Source organism: Plectropomus leopardus, chromosome 4, assembly GCF_008729295.1.
Source record: "Plectropomus leopardus isolate mb chromosome 4, YSFRI_Pleo_2.0, whole genome shotgun sequence".
Classification (NCBI taxonomy): Eukaryota; Metazoa; Chordata; class Actinopteri; order Perciformes; family Serranidae; genus Plectropomus; species Plectropomus leopardus.
This window is the reverse complement of record NC_056466.1, coordinates 32391863-32411231: the sequence shown is the minus strand read 5'-3', so window position 1 is coordinate 32411231 and position 19369 is coordinate 32391863. Positions and strand designations below refer to the sequence as shown.

At 39.8% G+C, this 19369-nt stretch overlaps 1 protein-coding gene across 1 annotated transcript in view; it reads right to left on the bottom strand.

Annotated features, from left to right (window-relative positions):
* dlc1 (DLC1 Rho GTPase activating protein) overlaps positions 1–15839 on the bottom strand; it is a 113640-nt gene extending 97801 nt beyond the window's left edge. Inside the window, exons 1-4 of the mRNA XM_042484897.1 lie at positions 15199–15839; positions 12302–14270; positions 4607–4741; positions 4154–4267 (exon numbers count right to left, since the gene is read on the bottom strand). Of these exons, the coding sequence (XP_042340831.1) occupies positions 4154–4267; positions 4607–4741; positions 12302–14206 (2154 nt within the window). The 5' untranslated portion in view covers positions 14207–14270; positions 15199–15839. The remainder of the gene's footprint in view (positions 1–4153; positions 4268–4606; positions 4742–12301; positions 14271–15198) is intronic.
* Positions 15840–19369: the final 3530 nt, after the last annotated feature.

Here is a 19369-nt window from a genome sequence, read left to right as displayed (position 1 = left end):
CTTGCATAATCCAGCATAAAATGGAAGGAATGCAAATGCACAGTGATAAACAGCCTGCGACTCACACTGCCTCTACAAGCATAACCTATATCAAAACACACACACACACACACACACACACACACACACACACACACACACACACACACACAGACAAACACACACAAATAAATGCTCATAAATTACAGGATTGTTTACAGTTGCAATTTCTGTGTTGACATGACCTTAAAAACAGGTTGCCCTCACTCTTGCCTTGCCAAAAAGATAAATGTTGTTTGCTGTCCTGTGTAAACTTGCAAATACCTCATTGTTAGGATCGATGTCAAGACACGTTGGAAGCAACATATGCAAACAAATGCTGGTGAAAAAGCTATGCGGTTCATTAGCTGGCATTATAGTTTTAGACAAATTATATATACACACATATATATATAATATATATATATATATATATATTTTATTTATATTTATATACACAGATAAAATCCAGGATTTGGCTTTTTTTAAACATACAATAGACGGCACATGGTTGTGTGTATTTTCAGTAAATGGGTGTATAATTAACAAGAGTAAAAGGGAGATCTTACAGTTTAATATGACCCAAACACCCAACAATAAATCCTTCCATCCTGAGCCTTGTAATGTTTAGCTTTTGTCAACACTGTCTGAGAATTATTGATTTAACCGATCAAAAATGTGAGGCTGTAGTTTGTGTTGTGTTTGTTGTATTGTGTACAGTCTTGGTAATATAGTCACTCCTTGTATAATCTATACAAGTTAAAAAGTTACGGTAAAAAGGGAAACAAGACACAATATTGCAAGAAACAACACAACAACTTAATTTACAGAATAACCTTTTGAGTTATTGCGACCCATTATCAAACAGAATGTCACAGGGAATCTTACAACAAACTGATATTATGATAAATCAATAAGACAAAATCATTAAAGTTATAATGTCATTTGAGCTGATTTTCTGTTTAAATTTTTAATAAACTGTGCAGTAAAATTGCCTGAAATTTGACAGGGATACAGTCAGGGTCATCCTCAACAGGAATCCTTTAAAATTTCATAAATGACAGTTCAATCGTGAGGAAATTATGAATGTTACAGTGTAACTTGAGCTGACTTTGGAGCTCCCTTCTTTTCAATTAAAAGTGGAATAATATAAAAATAAAATTGTATTTCATATAATGTGCAAAATAATGTTATTGACTTGGAATATAAAATGGGATAAATTATTGTTGAAATATGGATCTTTTTCATCCTTTTTGTCCACTCAAACCACCATACCATAACACTGAGTGTAGACAAACATTGAATTCCAAGTGGCCACTGTCTTAACTGTATAATTTTAGCTATAGCTCAATTTTTTTTAATTGCTTAATGTTTTGTTGATAATAGCCTTCACAACATAACAAAATACAATATGCCCCTTAAAAATGGCACTTTGGACGTCTAGAGGCAAAGGGACAGATGCTCAAGCTCAAGGGTTTGTATTGGGAGTAAGGATGATATTATTTCACTTATAACATTAGATCCCACCCACATAAAAAGGTGAAACAAAGGTTAGACATTTGCTCTTGGAAAATTTATGGTATAAAAACCTTTGCATTGTACCTTCCCCCTCACTTAGAACTGAGTATTATTTTTATATAATAAAAAAATCTATTTTATTATTTATGTGTTGTCATCTTGTAAAACACAGCTGTGATGTCTGGTTGGATTAAAAGATAAGCTCTGGTTCTTCCTCACATCTGCCCCGTGTTGACATCATTTAAAGGATTTGTATTGTCTTGCTAAAAAGATTAGGTGGGCGTCCCAACACTTTCAGTCTGAAAGGACTCAACAGTCCCTTCAACTATTAACCAGTGAGAATCCCCTTCACTGAGCCATCATCTCTTTGGCCTTCAATCAATCACCCGCGGGGCCTCCACTGTAAAAAGCCTCCTATTAGGCGCAGTGAAAGCACTGTTTACTCAAGCTTAGCCAGTTACCTTGGGTTACTGCAGGAATGGAGGTTGTGGAAACAGTTGTCCACAGACATAATACATCACACATCATGGAGCACGTTGCTCTGTGATCCCTAAAGTTACTGTCACACATGAGTAAAATAGATCTTTCCATTGAGGCGGCAGAGGAGTTGTGACCCGCAACAAGACAAAGCTGCCAACAAGGAATTAGGAGAGATAATTTAAGAATGTGAGACATCCTTTTCGTCAAGCAATCCTGATGTTTCCACTGGTTGCAATGTTTTGTTCTCGCTAGATAAGAGAACTGTTTTGTCACAGAAACATCCCGTTTCGGCATTTAGGGTTATTGTATTATGCATTACTAAAAAAAAAAAGTGTTTAAAATCAGTTAAAACTGGGGTTGGCAGAAATCTGGTAAAGGTTAAAAAAAAAAAAAAAAAAAAAAAACAGCAGAATTTGAAAATACACAGCATATGCACATGCTTCATACAGTAATCCAGTGTTTCCCATACATTGATTTATTTACTGATGTTTTACTGTACTAAGCCCCTTCTTGCCCTCTCTGTTTATCAGACAAGAATTCAGATTATAAGTAGCTAGCAAGCCACCCAGCAGTCTCTCCACCTCCCTCCATGCCCAGCAGCTCAGAGATGAACCTAAGGTTGGTGGTTGTAGCAGCATGATTCGGCCAGCATAAACCCCTGTGTCAGCTGTCACGGCAGGCTGGTGGCCAGCAGCAGTGCCGGGTCTGACCTGTGTTAAGGCAGCAACAGAAAGATGCTTATCCAACAGGGAGTCAAGGCTGTCCAGTCGCCAACAACTGGGGTTTGAACTGGCTATATTCCTGTTGCTGCAGCCGCTAACTGGGGGTGCATCTATAAAGCTACTGCCCACCCCTTCTTTTTTCTTTGTTCAGAGTTTATTATGCGGTAAAGATCAGGATGGCACTTCAATTATAAGTCACCACATCAAAACATTAACAATGCATCCCAGCAGGGGGAGCCAACATTTTATCAAGGCACAGAATCACAGTAATTTGTCAATTCATATGTATTTACATATGAAAAGAAATTTAAAAAAAATATGTATACTATATGAATGGCAACAAAAAAGTTGTAATTGGAGTGCTGTCCTGATATTTGCTGAACTGATATCTACTTTGAGGATTCAGCACCCACTCTCAAAAAGTTTAATCATGAGTGAGCTGTTGGATCTCATTAAGTTTATTACGGGAATTTTGCTCACTGATGCCAAAATAAAACAGCCTATTCCAACATTTATTTTTTACATTTCCATTCAAACAGTTGTAAAAGCTTGCTTGAGTGCTCAGCCCTCTGGCTCCTGGCCTTGTTCACTTTGACCTCATTCTGAAGCAAGAGCACAGCAAGGCTGACAAAGTCATTAAGTGAGCAAGCAAGAGGTTCTAATACGCACGTCTCACTTGAAGCGTGTCCTCCCCCTGCCCTGGCTTTTCACCCCCCGACCCCCCTTTTGACCCCTTTGTTGAGGCAAAGGGGTCTAGATCTTTGGACCAAGCTAATTATAGAGTTTTAACGTCTGCTTGGCTAAGCCCTAAGTGCTGGGGGACATTCCTACAATTGGGGGATTCACTACAAGTGTGTATTTGTGTGTGACCTCTGTGTTTGCTGTTTTTATTTAAACTTTTGTACCTGTAGAAAGAGAAAAAAAAGGAAAAACTAAAAAAACTGAAAAAAAGACAAAATGAGAGAAACCAGAAACCAAAACAGCCACAACTATGTACAATTAATATTTTGAGGTCTTAAAATCATTCAGTTGATTTGGAGCTCTAGTTTTATCAGTTTATCATTCTTAGAATTCCTCTGAATCTAAGATCGTCTGAGGAACTGTAAATATTGCAAAAATACCATTCATAGTCTCGAAATAGAGACACACAAACATGACCATTTAAGTTTAAATGAAACGCAAAAAAGAAAAGAAAAGTAAAGGAAGCCAAAAAGGAAGCACAGAGTGATGGTGAGGTGTGATAGCGGTAGATGGAGTATGGGTGTGTGTGTTGGGCATTGTCTTAATTGGTCCCAGAGCAATTATACTGTTGATATGTGTGGTGTGGAAAGTGCAATCTTCCCAGATGTGTCACCTCATAACTTGCTGATTATGGTTTTAATGTACATTGGTGTGATGCAGAGCTCCTGACTCACCCCGCTCTTAGGCTTTGCTCCGAGAGCTGGTGCAGGAGCCGAGGAGGAGGCAGCAGGAGCATGTGGATGAGGTGGATTTGGTGATGCTGCTGGCACAGATCCTAAATCAGACTCCTGCACACATAAAAGACAAAGATGACGATGTAGACATTAAATTGTTGAGTAAAGAGCAGTGTTTTTCTAAGATATGTCAGTATTTCTTCAAGGCTGATAAAGAGCATATTTGCACTGCAAATGCAAAGCACACTACACCCAGTGTCTATAGATATTGCTGTGCCTCATAATGGCAACTTAAGGACAGATAAGACTACTGTAGCTGAGGGAGGACATGAATGAGTGAAGGAATAAAGGCTGTTTCTGGATCCAATGTCTGAATACATCACTTAAACCTGCAGAAAGTTTAAATACAGATTTGTTTTGGCTGCAGTGGAAAGGTAACATGCAGGTGTGTACCAGGAGTTGTCGTCTATGGAGGGTCGGAGTGCTGTCCATAGAGGAGGTGGCACTGAGGGCATTCTCAATTTCCTGGTCCAACTGGTCCAGTTTCATCAGCAGCAGCACCATAGAGTCCAGACGAGCGTGTTCACGCTGAAAAAAAAGAGACAAACCAGAGATAAATATTAATATTGCCCTGAGCTCATAAACATAGCGGGACAAACCGTTATAGCGCATTATTTATGAGTCCTCATGGGAAACAATTTCCATTTCCATTCTATGACCCAGGAAGTCGTCCATTTATGCTTTGAAACATGTGCAATTTGGCCTGATTTCTTTGAGGAACATAAGAAGGCAATGACCAGCTTTGCAAGAAATGATACAAAGAAATTGCAAGAAATAAGTAAAAGTTACAGGAAAAATTACCCAAAAGTTTGTAAAAAAAAAAAAAAAAAAAAAAGTAAAAAACAAAACAAAAACAAAATGGCCTGAAAAAAGTGCTATATATATATATATATATATATATATATATATATATATATATACTGTATTTCTGTAATATAATTTTAATATAGAATTATAATAAATATATGTAGTTCTCTTTTTTCGCTTTTCTTTTTTTTCTTGTCACCTTATCAATTTCTTGCAATTTGCAGGACATTTTTTGCCAAGTTGCTCATTGCCCTTCTTCCATGTCTCAAAAAGAAATTAAGCCAATGGTTTCAATGGTTTAAATCAAAGCTGTCTTAATGGTGATTCAGGTTTCAAAGGGTTAATTGAAGGGTTGGTGGACTGATGCCCGGTATTGTTTGGGGATGGCATACTCTAAACTGTCTAAAGGAAATTACCTGAACAAACTAAACCATCAGCTTTCGAGCTTCTTACTTAATCTGAGCAAAGGGCATTTTAAGTTCATTTATCTTACCCCTAATAACTAGATAAGTCAGTAATTAAGATCATATCTGTCTGCAGTCATTCCAGTTCGAGCTAAATCAGAGAAGAAGAAGGAGAAAAAAATGTTGGCCATGTGCATTTCTGTAAACCATTGACGCGTTACATTTGTACATCATTATGTTGAGAAAACATTTACACTTTATGTTTCCACAGCACTGTGGGGAACATGTGGTCAGGTTCAGGTACATAAACCACTTCATTATTGTAACCGTCTCAGGGTCAGTTTAACTGATATGTTATTGTATATGTTTAAGTTATAAATTCATGATGATTGAAGTTCATTTAGTCATTGAAAATGTGATAAATAAGGTGTTAAAATGTGTAAAAAAAAAACAACCCAAAAAGTAGGATAAAAATGTGTCCCAAAGGTACTTAAAAAATGTACTGCTTTCAATGTAAGGTCTTAATTATTAATTATTGAGAGTAACACCACCCCGGGGTAGCTGACGACATTGAGGGAAATGTGATGTCGTATGGTGAGACCATAGGTCAGCAGCATTGTGGGTAAGAGAAACATAGCAGCAGAGGACAAACGTATGACTCCAGAGTAATAATATTCTGCGCGTGGTCCAAGATGTGCACACAAGAATGAGCACATCGCAAGCCACCCTACAGCTACTGGCTTTACTTTTATCTATGTCAAGACATCTTAAGTGATATTGATCCATAATGTATCACCAACATATTATTAAATACCAAAACAGTATTTTCAATAACTGTCAATTACATCAAACCTAATGTGTATGCTTGTTTAGCGTTCTCTAAACATTTAATGCCAAACTGACTCGGTTCTTTGCATTCATGCTGAAAGATCCGAGAGGCTCTGTTCTTTAAATTATGCTCATCTGTCTTTCCTGCTCTTTACTTGCCCTTCCTCTTCCTTTTCAACAGCTGATAACTAATCCTGACACTTTACCCTCTGTGTCCTCCCTGTTGAACCTAAAATAGTGTGGTTTGTTTCCTTTGCCTTTCCTCACACACCCTGAGCATTTAATGTTTATCTTTTTTGCATCATCTCTGGTCCATTGTGTCCATTATGACTTAAAGAGCTGAAACACTTTCCCCTCAGTTCTCTAATTTGCATTGCTCAATTAACCAGTCCAACACAGTGATAACAAGTCTCACACTGACCTCAGGTGGCGTGTCTCCAGTAGGACAAGCTAAATAACATGCAATCCACACTCCACCTACCAATGAGTTTGCTATCCCTCAATTCTGTTGTGCAATATAAACTGTTGTTTCACATTTAAAAAAAAAAGTCTTTCTGGAGTTCTTTGCACATTGTATGTTTTCATTTCCTTCTGCCTGTCTTTTATTCCAGCTCCGGGTGTGGCTCTCTGTCTCTTCAACAAGAACCCCAAGAAATGACATCACACGGCCAGCTCATTAGTCCCAAACAAACCTTGTTATAATCTCCACTAACAGACGCTGTTAAACACTTTATGAGGGTGAGCTCATGGGACACACAGACACTGGCATTGTATGTAGGTACAAAAAGGTTTCGAGACATGTTAACATGCAAGTGTGAGCCTGGTTTTCATGTGCTGTCTGTTCTTAGGTGTGATGTGTATTGTTTTATGTAGGATATGTTTTGATCCTTTGAAACCAGAGTAAATTGGCTTGATTTCTTAAAAAACATTGGAAGAAGGCAATTAGCAAAGAAAAGGAAATGACCCAAAAATTAGCAAAAAATTGTGGAAAGTACAATAAAATCACATGAAAAATCAGTAAAAACTAATTTTAAAATATGTGTATATTAAAAAAAGAAGAAAGTTAAAAAAAGAAGAAATGATCTGGCAAAAGTACTTAAAATATTATAATAATTTTGTAACATAATTAGATGTGTACTTAAGATCGTTATAAATACAATTTTTCCCTTTCTTTTTTTTTTCTTTTTTTAGCTTAACATTTTTCCCTAGCTATTTTAAAATACATTTCTAAATCTACTAAATTCTTGCAATTTGTGGAACTTTTCCTCATTGCCTTTTTCACCATGTTTTCGGAAGAAATCGCATTAATTTGCTTGTGCACGGCGTCTCACAGCAGCACAAGAAAAGTGATGTTGCTCATGGTTTCAAAGGGTTCTCTGTGAAGTGGTGAATGTGGCTCGATCTTGTTATAGTTAAGTTTACAATGGGTGTGTGCAGATGTCAACATTCATATGAGCTGTGAGTAATGCTAATTTGTGAGCTTGTCAGGTTTATGGATCCTAGATAGAATCTGCATCAGGATAAACAAGCTGCAGCTCTGCGCCTGGCTCCCTGCTCCAGCCCTAATAGCGTCTTATGACTTGCTCTTACATTTATTTTCCAGTTAGAGCCCAATTAGCCTGTCAAAAGCAGTTCCTATTGGCTTTGCTGAGAGAGCAAATCCACATTGGGAGCTATGTGTGTCATGGAAATGTGTCTCACGTTGATGCATTCATTGGCATTCCCGGCTAGTGGCAGCGCACATCACCACGTTCTGTCTCCTTGGCAAAGTATCACAATGAAACATTGTATCGTGCTAAAACAATGACATCTTTACGAGGCCTCGCTGAATGAACAAAAGCATCTGGCTCTGGATGGCAATAACAACCACAAAACAGCGGAGTAAAAAACAAGTGCAGTGCAATGTCAGGCGCCTCACAGAGGCAAATGTTTTTTTCGGGGGCATTCTGGTGGTTTGGGTGTTCTCAGAAGATTTCTTTTCTCTCTTTCCCATCTTTTGAGGTTTCTGTTACATTCCTCTCCACTTCCTGTTTTTTGAGATGGGAGACAGTTCCCACACTGTTTGAACTTTTTGACCCCTCCTTCCTCTTTCCTAGCTCTCTTTTTCAAATCCCCTCTCTCATTTTTCAGACCTGTCCAATAAAGTATGTAGTAGTATTTTCTACTATAAAGCTGGAGTTGCCTTTCACAAAAAATAATTTTTTGTCATATTTGCTAAACGTGTCACTATATTCACACAACAGTACATAAGACAGTCTGTAAAAAAAAAACAAAACGATCTTATTCCTCTGCCTGCCTTGTTGCCTTATAACACTTGTAATGGCATTACTGCATGTGATGGAAACTTCAGGGTGGTACGAAATAATACATACATATGGTATGAAATATCACATACCTCCCAAGCCTAATCTCAATCACTGCTCCTGAACTGGGTCAAACTGTCAAACTAGGCAGCCGTGATCAAATATGAATCAAGATTCTGTTATTACATTGCCTATTTCTCATCTCAAATGTTTAAAGAAACATATTTTAGTGGACTGTTTAATTGTTAAATGAAAAAAGCTTGTAACAAAGCATGGGGCGGTGCTTGGTTTTCGCTAGACTGTTTCAGAAAAATGGTGACAGGGTCACAAAATTTCTCATTTCATCACAGCTAAATGGTACACAAAAAATGTTTCTGTACACATCTGAGGTGAGAAGTAGGCAACACAGTGATAGAAACGTGATTCATATTTGATCAGTGTTGCCTAGTCTGACAGTTTATGAGCTGCGACTGACATGAAAGACCACTGCTTTAGAGCCTACTCATCTTGGGTCGGTTGCTTTCCATCATGTGCAGTGAATTCTTAAAAATGCCAGTGCTGGTTTTGGCTCGACTGTTTCTCATTTTACAGCTCAACAGTACACTAAAATGTGATTCAGAAACATTTGGAGTAACAGAATCTTGATTCATACTTGGTGCACTGCCTAGTTTGACCACAGTTCATGAGCAGTGATTGACATGACTGACAGCTGCATCAGAGACTCTTATTTTGCTGCACAAAACATAGTGTTTAGATCATGATGCATCAAATTACTGCACATATATTCATTCAGATATCTTATTCATAGAAAGTGACCAAAAGAAAAGAATTTTGAATGATTAAAGGCAGATAAGGAGACAGAGAGAGCACTGAGATGATGATGTTGTCACATAAACGACAGTTGAGCCAGTTTGGCCCTGAGGTCGGAATAAATCCTTGTTGCTAAAACAAATAAACACAGTAACAAAGCCCACTATCAGGTTAATCTGAGGCCATTATGCAAACCAGACGGGTTCATTTTACAAAGTGAATCTGGAACAACAACACGGTTCACTGGGGACATAATCATTTGTTAGTACAATATCTTGTCAGAGATAATTCCAGGTTGCTGTTGGCATTGTCCGCTAACAGATAATAACATCAGTTCTGTCATTTCCTTCATGCCATTCAAGAACTTTGTCTCTTCTCTTCTCTCTATGCTAAATACAGTATGTCTCCTACTCTGGGGATGGTAATGTTTGTATAATGTTGAGTTTTTGCTGCCTAATTTCTTTTCTATTTTCATGACTTTCCCTAAAGCACATTTTCTTAGTGAACTGGCTGCACTGAGCATGTACATACACCCCATGGTGAAAGCCCTGTGGTGCTGTCAAAGAGGAGGCGAGTCATCACCATATGGCAAATGAATTGCCCTGGCGCCTTCCACTTTATGGCTGAACTCCTCTGCTGGAGTGCCAGGGTCCACTTTTTTGGGATATTTAATCCAAAGGTTGAAAGTCATCCTAAGAATGAAAGTAGAGCCAATGCTAATAAATGCAGCAGTGGTTTTCCATGTCCTGGTGCTAGAATGTGATCTCTCGTTTTTGGCAGCTGATGGAGTGACTTCAACGTTGGTCATGACTAAGAGGGCCTCAGAAGTGTCTTTGCAGAATTTATGTTAAAATAATGCAGTAATAATTTATGAAAAATTGGATGGATTACCCAACTCATAGGCATTTAACAAACACAGATACAACCAGAGTGTCAGTATGACACATCATGCAAACACTGACTGGTTGCATATGTTACTCTCAGAACGACTCAGAATCATTGCTCATGACACACTTCCTACGTAAAGGAGTATTTCAATCCTTCAGACCTACCTATCCAAAAACAATATGGTCTTAACAAATGATCTTGAATTACAGCAAAACAGTGCACTAAAACGTGTCAAATATTTTAGGCAAGAAATAGACAACTCTGTAAAACAGTCTAGGCCCATATATGATCAGCGCTGCCTAGTTTTAATATATAATCTCTCCTTTTTTTTAAAAGCTTATACATAAAACTGTATGGCGCCCACTACCTGTTCACAAATTCTCATATTACAGCCAAACAGGACAAGGCCCTATAGATACAGGATCTTGGTTATATTTGATTAACACTGCCTAGTTTTACAGTTTGATCTGAGATTGAGATTGGGAGAGAGAGAGAGAGAGAGAGAGAGAGAGAGAGAGAGAGAGAGAGAGAGAGAGAGAGAGAGAGGTGTGCATCTGTCTTTGTATCTGCGGTGGCAGGTATACTCCAAATAACGACAGTTTGAGAAACAGTCCGAGAGCCATCAAAAATCCATCGGATGACACATTTTGTTATCCAGCAAATAAGCAGGGATATCTAGGCACTGGTTAGATGGAAGGAATGTACCACAGCTCTTTTACACATACTGCCCACATTGTTATGATACAAAGCCAGTTGAAAATTGGCAAAGTATCCCTTTAAGGTCGAAAGACATTTATCTTATTCTACTTTGGAAAGGGGGTTGTTGAAATGAGCACTAGCAACAGGATGACATCACCCCTTACCTGCGTTGATATATAGAGAGCAACTACACTGAAAATACTTTGGAGCAAGTTCAAAACAGTCTGCAACTGAACATGACCAAATAGTACTGTTCATCATCACCAGTGCAGCGCATTTTCTCATAATATAAACCATGGGCATCAGAACGTCCCACACACTGACCAATAGGCTACTATCAATCGCCACGTTGCATTCTTCACTGTAACACATTGTTCTTGATATCCTATCACAGGAACGCAGCTCAGAAAATAACAGATCTTGTTTATTTTATACTAATATTTAATGCAAAACATCATAGTGCCTATTAGCAGAACTTAACCTAGATGTCTACAGCCAGGTCTTTTTGAACACAATTTTATTTCTTTAGGAATACAAGTTTCATTGTTCTTTCGGACCTCTGCACTCTCTAATGTTCAAGAACAGCACACCGAACCTTTGCAAAAACACAGCCTTGAAAACAACTCAAGCATAGGATTTTAGGATATTAAACTCCGTAAGAGTGGCTGTTCACAAGCTGCTGATGGTCCTCACCTAGAATGTATCACAAGAATCCAACTTTCCACAATATGGTACTTGTCTAAACAACATGCCTGCTTAATGCGCCCTGAGTTGTAAATAATGGATTTCTTGTTGTCATTCCAAAAAGCCCTACACTGCAACTACTAATAGTGAATAAATACTGCATCCGTTCTGGGACTGTTGCTTTGTTCCAACAAGCCCAAATCTATGAAGTGCTTATCAAATTTCTGGCTCTTTGCTGTACCCGACAAGCATGTCAATTGTAAAAAACATACAATATTTTCAAGAGAGAGCAGTTTAAGCCTTTCAACCCAGAGATTACATGAGCTTCCAGCCCCCTCTGTGTTCACAGCCTCCATGCCCTTATAGGACCTTGTTTTGCAATGAGCAGTTGAGAAAGAGTAAAACATTTCACAGATCCCCCCACTCACAGATCTGTAAGCATGTGAGAGTGAAGTCATTGTTTTCCGAGACTCTTGCCAGAGTGTGGGACAAAAATCATTTGTTGGCCGTATATGCCCAGTAGGTGTCAGTTCATTTTAAGTTTCATTTTGACATGCTGAGGTGCCAGAGTTGTGATTTCTAAACAGAAACAATGACAGAAATCAACTTAACATCAATTATGATCAACTGCATTCCTTCCACATCTATATCTAACACAGTCTTACCTTTCTCATGCGCACTTTGACACTGTTGTCCTCTTTTTGATCTCCATTTGTTCCATCTAAAAGTGGACTGGCAAGTTGTGTGTCACTGTAAATAATGGCGTGTGCAGCCTCCATTGCAGAGACTGTGTCTCCTAGCCTGAGCTGTTCCCTCTGACCATCTGCCACCTCCAGGGCAGGTGACTCACTGAGGTAACAACCAGAGGCTTGGTTGCCATGGAGTCCCTGTGGTAAGAGCTCATCATTGACCTCTGCAGAGCATGCTGGCAGGATTTCAGTATGCTGTTCAGTCACTGCATGTTTGTTATCCATATGCTGAACATGTGGATTTGGGGTAAAATCTGAGGTGTTCTTTTGAGGATCTAGTCCGGGGGTGTCATCCGGCTCAACGTGGCTGACTTCTGGGATAGTATCCAGTTTTGAACAACTATTTTCCAACTGCTGGGATATTTCTTGATCCTCACAGAAAGCTTTGGACGCTGAGCCTTCGTCAGTGTTTTCCGTAAGTTGACTTATGGAAGTCGTCGTTTCCGCAAGCTGAGCTGCACACTGAGTGATGTTTGTCTGTGTGGGGTTGCCTTCTGAATATCCAGTATCCAGTTTTTCAGATGACACGTTGCTCTTAATTGTCAAAGAGCAACACAGACCTTTGATACATTTATCAGACGATGTGATTGGCCCATACCTGACTTCTGATGCGTTCTCGTCGCTGTCTGCTTGTGCACTTTCCTCTCCCTGAGGCCTGTTCATAGCTGTCATTTCAACATTCTGCTGTTCCAACAATGTCTGGTGGGATATTTCACAACCATGAGCCTGATCCAACACCACAGCGCGGCCATGATGATCCTGCTCTCCTCCTTGAATGTCTCTTGAGTGATGTTTAAATCCTGTATTTTCATTTTCTGGGTCATTTAATCCATCCAGCTTGTCAGCAGAATCTGCGCTCCAGCTCTCAGTAACTCCTTTGTCACATGCGTCATCTACCACTAAAGTCATAACTGGTTCCACAGTTTTGTTACCCTGTGACAGCTCATCACCGCCCTCCATCATATTAACTGAACTGTGCAGAGCAGGTAAGGTTACACTTGCATCAGTAAGGTCAGAGGTGGAAGTCTCCTCTTCCTCTGCATCTGGAGGGAAAGTTTGAGGTTCCAGTTCTGCAGCTGAGGGCTGGTTCAGTGTGGCCTCAGAGATTTCAGGAGGTCTGCTGTAACCCTCTGTATGGCTCTCTTTTGTTTCCGGATGATTTGGAGGGTTGCCAGGCTGTTCACCAGCACATTCAGACAGTGGAGGCCCATTGTTTGAAGAGATAGAGATGCATTGTTGCTCTTCACGTGAGATATGTGGACTTTTAAAGACATTATCGTCATTGCAGATGCCGTGTCTCTGGCTGCTCTCTGTGCCAACTTCACATTCACTATTGATTGTTCTCTCGCTGTGATTGCTGCTATCAGTTGCAAAACAAATATTTCCCCTGGACGTCCCACTGTTTGAGTCAAATTCTCCAGAATTCCCAATGTCTTGGATAAGCTCTGATTCAGGGGACTTTTGGACTTTTTGAGTATCAGCATCCACCAACTCCTGAGAGCCATGTCCTGATCCCTCCTGAAAACTCATTGGAACTTTTACAGCGCTTTCCATGACCTTCAACCGCTCTGCTCCAGCACTGTCACTCACTGCCACCTCAGGTGTCTGAGCCAGATCCTCTGTAGCCAGTTGGTGGCAGCACTCTGGCATGGAAGCGCACCTCGTCCGTCGACCGTGTTTGGAAGCCCCTGCTCCCATCCAAGGCCCCTCGCTGTCCACCCCATGACAGCAGACCAGGTCCAGATCATCATAGCTGTATTGTAATCCTGAAGCATGAGTCACGTGCTCCTCCCAACTTCTTTTTCGTATGGCTACTGGCATGGTGGACAGCCGGCGCTATCCCATAGAGCTGCTTTTGATGCCAGGCAAAAATGGAGAACGGGATCTGCGGCAATTGAGAAGAGAAATAGGAATAAGAAACAGCCAGTGCTTTTGAGTTTTGAGTTTAGTTACTGAATGTGCAGATGACAATATAGTTAATAATATTTCATTTTTAAAGTAAACACTTCGAGCAGAGGGGTGTAATTATACTGCAAAATGCATGTTGCAACCCTAACCCTAACCCTAGTTTCTTGGGAAGTGTAAACTCTGCTGCATCTGTAAAAAAATGACAGGATCTCAAATTATGCTGATCTAACTTGGGATTATCTTCTCAAGCTGAGGCGTTCCAAAGTTCACATTACAGCATGCTGACTACAGTGACTGATCTTGATCTGGACCAGTTGTTTTTGACAGTTGTTAAACAAAGAAGCCTTCAGGAATAAAGCCAACAAAGCTGCCTGCATTCTCAAACATCGAGATAATCATCATGATAAATGTAAACGCCCCTTGTATACTTTCCAACATCTTTTCATGGTGAACTGTTAACCCAGCCAGTTTGTCAAATTCAACACACATTAACTGTGCAAAACTGGTCTGCATCTACCCATGAACCCACAAAAATGAGAATGATGTCACTAAAGACAGCTAAATCTGCAAATGACAGTCTCTGGGTCTCCATAAGCCAACGTTTTCATAATGCATACTGTGATGTCAATTACATGAATCAAACCACACTCTATACTAGTCCTTTTTAAGTTGATTCTGTTGTTCAAGGTCAGAATGTACAGCAGTAAAGGAACACTTGAGCAGAGTGTACACGATTCAAGCTGAACATCTGGTATATTAAAAAAAGAATAGGAAGAGTATATGTAGAGCGACTGAAAACTAGAGACTTGTAACTTGTCATTATGTTAGAAGAGTCAACTTTTCCACAGATCTAATTTGTTCAAGCAGTTTAGGTTATATCAAACTTTTTTTCTCCACTTTTTCACCTTTTGTTTCCTCAAAAGAGCCGGATGGTACCAACTACCATCTGCAACCTCTGGCATGAACCTGCGTCTGGTTATTAAAGGTTACAAAGAATGTCCCAAAGAAGTTATTCCTTCCACTGGCTTTCAAACTGACAGCAGAATAACACCTCAATACGTTTGAGAGATTTGACACTGGAGTAAAAATGTTTACTCCTTGTAAATTCTCTAGTGATAGCACAGTGTTTTAAAGTATAATCCAGCAGCTGTATGTTCAGTAATTAAACACCAGGTGATAATCCAACAAATAGGATATAGATCCAGTAAATGCCTCGAGTACAGCTATCCAGAGATTTTTTGCGAGTTGTCTTTTCATTCATCCACAGAGAGAAATGCATCCTTGTTTGGGAAATATGAATCCATCTCTTTCCAAGTGACTTGACATCCGTTTTATATTGTACACAGTCCTTAGTCTAGGTTTCTGCAAGCTGTTTTCTGGACTCCAGTCTTCGCTGTAAAAGTGTCGGAATGGTAGTGAAGCCCCCAAAGGCAGGCAGAAAGCCGGGGAGTGGTGAGAAGTCCAAAGACAACTTCCATCTTGATCACATTAGGGTTTTTGCTGACGCTGAATGCTGAAGAGTCGGGGTGGTGTAAGAGGGGCCGGGTTTTCTTTCCCCCACTCCACCCCTGCTCTCCTCCGTTCTATCCCTTTTCTCATCAGGTCCCCTCCCCGCTGGTTTTGACAGGGAGTCTGAGTCACATCCTAGGAGCCCCATCCCCCGTCTCACAACTCACCCATTTATTCACTCCACCCTCCTCTCGTGTACTTTCGCCGCTCACTATTTCAGAAACTTCCTCTCCGCTTCGTCTCTCACAACTTGTCTCTTTCGTCTTCTCAGTGGACCTTTTGCTTGTTCTGCCTTAGCTTGCTATTTCACTAAGCTGGGCAAGGCTCCCACCAGTTGGTTTAGATTAGTAACAGACAGTCTGCCTCGTAAGACCTCTGGCTGCAGGCCAACAGAGATTGCTATAATGTTTTGGCAGTTATTTCTGAGGCATGCTTTTTCTAAAAATTTGTCATCTTGTAACCCTACAAGCATTCTTAACCAAACACACGGGCACTCATAAAAAAAGCCAAGCAAGCTATCTTTACAGATATGCTTCATGAATGCATTTTTCCAAGTATACTGTAAGAAAATAAAATATAAATCAGTTTTAAAAAGGTGTATGACAATGGGGACAATACTAAAAGTGCTGTTACACATAAAATCTTTGTTTTATAGAAGTCATAAGGGAAGGAAAAACATTAAAGGACCCAAATGCCAGCAATTCATTTCCTAATATAGTCATTTGTCAGAGGCACTCAGCAGAGAGAAAAGGCAAAGCCAAGGATATTTACACTCAATGTCACTGCGCACAATTTAAGACATTTGTTAATCAGCTAATTTTGTCTTTAAAGTCCGAATTAGACAGGAAGAGTTAAACTAATTAAATATTCCAAAATTAAATTTTTAGAGCCCATCTCCACTTAAAAACTCAAAGGCAGCAACACCTCCTGATTCCGGGTTCCCCTCACATTCATTTATTTCATTTATTTGTAATAAAAACATCTGCTGCCACATTTTTATTTTCTATCTTTTTTTTAGCTGGAGTGTTCAGTGGGTGCACTCTTCTCTGAAAGAGAAACTTAACTGTTAATTGTACGGGGTCTAAAAGTTTGCCTTTACTCACAAACAGCTGCTTCTCTGATCAATTGATTTATCCAGCTTCAAATGGATCAACGGATCCAACGGAAAAATGTGCTGCATTCACAGACCTGCAAAAATCTCTGAATTTAGAGAAGGAACACAGACTGATACACAGGGACACACACAAAAGTAAAAAATAATGTAGCCACATGTATGCAGGGTAGTTTTTTAACAAAGAAAAACCTGCTGAAAACAGGCAATAGACTCCTTTCCCATTGCCAGCAGACCTGTACACAGGTCTGCAGCACACTGTACTTGTACTTGCATTTCACATTTGATGTTACAGACAAGCCATAATCCGGGTTGGTAAATAAGAGAGCAACATGGAGACCAGTGAAAATGTTATGGTGATTATTTCTTTTTTTTTCTCATACTTATTCAGTCTCTCTTTCAAACTCAGCACAGACTAATTTTGACTGATGTCTGAGCAGAGACAGACAGTGTTTTCAGTGGCGTGTCATTGCATCTTGCTGGTAAAGGGGCTACAATTTCCGTGTTTGCATGTTGTATTTTCATCACTGTTGATCAGAGAAGGAGTCAATAAACATCACTGACTACTGCAAAGTAATTTGACGCAGTTGTTATTGCTAATTTCCCATTGCATACAGTATATAACCTAAAACCTGGGTGTTAGTAGGTGTTTGTAGGGTTTTTTGTGTAGTGGGAAATTACTTATGGATTTTAATTCTGTGGGAGAGACTGTGATTTACAAAAAATATATAAATTCATAAAATTCTAACAAGACCATCTCCATTCAAGTGCTCCTTAAATTTAGGTCACCAAACATTAAAAACTCAAGCTAAGACCAAATTTATCAAGACTATATTCCAGTGAGGTCAGTTGCACAAAAAATGCAATGCATCAAAGCACCAGGGACAATGTGAGCACAAGAGAGATCTAGACTGCAGCCCCCTCCAACCATCCCTGCAACCCTGGCCTCTAACCTCTGGGTCATCCAGATGTGAGGTGAGGCTCTGGATGAGTCTTTTCTTAGGGGCCTTGCTGGGAAACTGAACACTCTGCCGTCAACGTTGGCTCTCCGGGGACACAGATGGTCGCACTCAAGGGGAAGGATCCAAGTTCAACAAGATTCCTCTGTAGTGTATCACATGATGCGCTCTGTGGTTACACAGTGTAACGAAATACAGATCTTTTCAGTCACAGTAGCTTCCATGTGGATATGGCTGGTGACTGAAGTGCAGAGGCCGACACAGCATGACTCAGGCTATCCACTCATTACCGTCTGTGGATGTCCAACGCAGGCCTATAATTTAAGGCTAGGGCTCCCCCCTGACAATCCTGCCATCCTGCGCAGCCACAGGGCAACTGGTCTACGTCACAATCTGATCCATTGGTGACACTGTGCAACACATGTTCAATCAACAACATGTGTGAGACTAGATGCCCATCAGCAATGTCTCTGGATGTGCGCCAGTGTGTGAGCTGCAAGAGTGCTAGAGCATTTAAATGGGTACATTAGAACAAAATGTAGCATGGAAAGATCTGATCTACAGCAATGCTAGCAGCAGAGCAAACATTAAAATGATACATTGCTTTCTTCATGTCTGAAGTCTTAAGCATGGACTTCAGATATAGTCAGGGGTGCTCTGGTGATGAGAAACTGTCATCTTATCTCACTGAGCCATCATTACTATCGAGAAGTTCAAACTGAATTGTTCAAAAACAGCAACAAGCCCTCGGAACTTGACAGACAGCTGTAACAGGAGTAGCTTACTGTGAATGTTTTTTCTCCCGTGATAAACACAGTGAATGGCCTTTTGCAGTTTTGAAAAGAAATCCATCCTCTCTCTTTAAAACTATTCTTAAAGTAGTAAAAAGTAACAAGATTTAGGATTTAGGATCACCTTAAATTTCAGTTCTTCTTAAACTACATTTAAGAAAAATGACAATAAAGTTACCTTGTACCTTGATATGTTTTTGAGTCAAAAGTACAATACATGTTTTTCAAATGTAGTGAAGTTTTGTCTCTTCAGCTAATTTTAACAATCATGTCAACTGTATGGGGGGGATTAACTCTTGTATAACTCTACTGTTTTTTAGGGCCTCAAGTTTTGCATTTTTGTGTGTGTGTGTGTATGCGTGTGTGAGGGGGGGGGGGCTGCTTGAGTGACTGTTTATGAGGCATCACTATAGTCGATGAGTCAGATCCACCCCTCACTCCTCCACAGCTCCAGCCATTGCCATCTGGCTCCACAAAAACCAAGATGGCAATGGCTGAAATACTGAATTCAAGACTACAAAATGGCAGTCCACAAACCAATGATTCATGTCATGGTAGCTACATCCATTATTTTGTGAAGTCTATGATAGATGCTCATAAAAATGCGCTTCGATACTTCATTACTGTTCACCCTTGGAGGCACAAGTTTTGCTTTAAAGGAAACGCAAACATGCTAACATGCTCACAATAGTTGAGTTTCCATTCA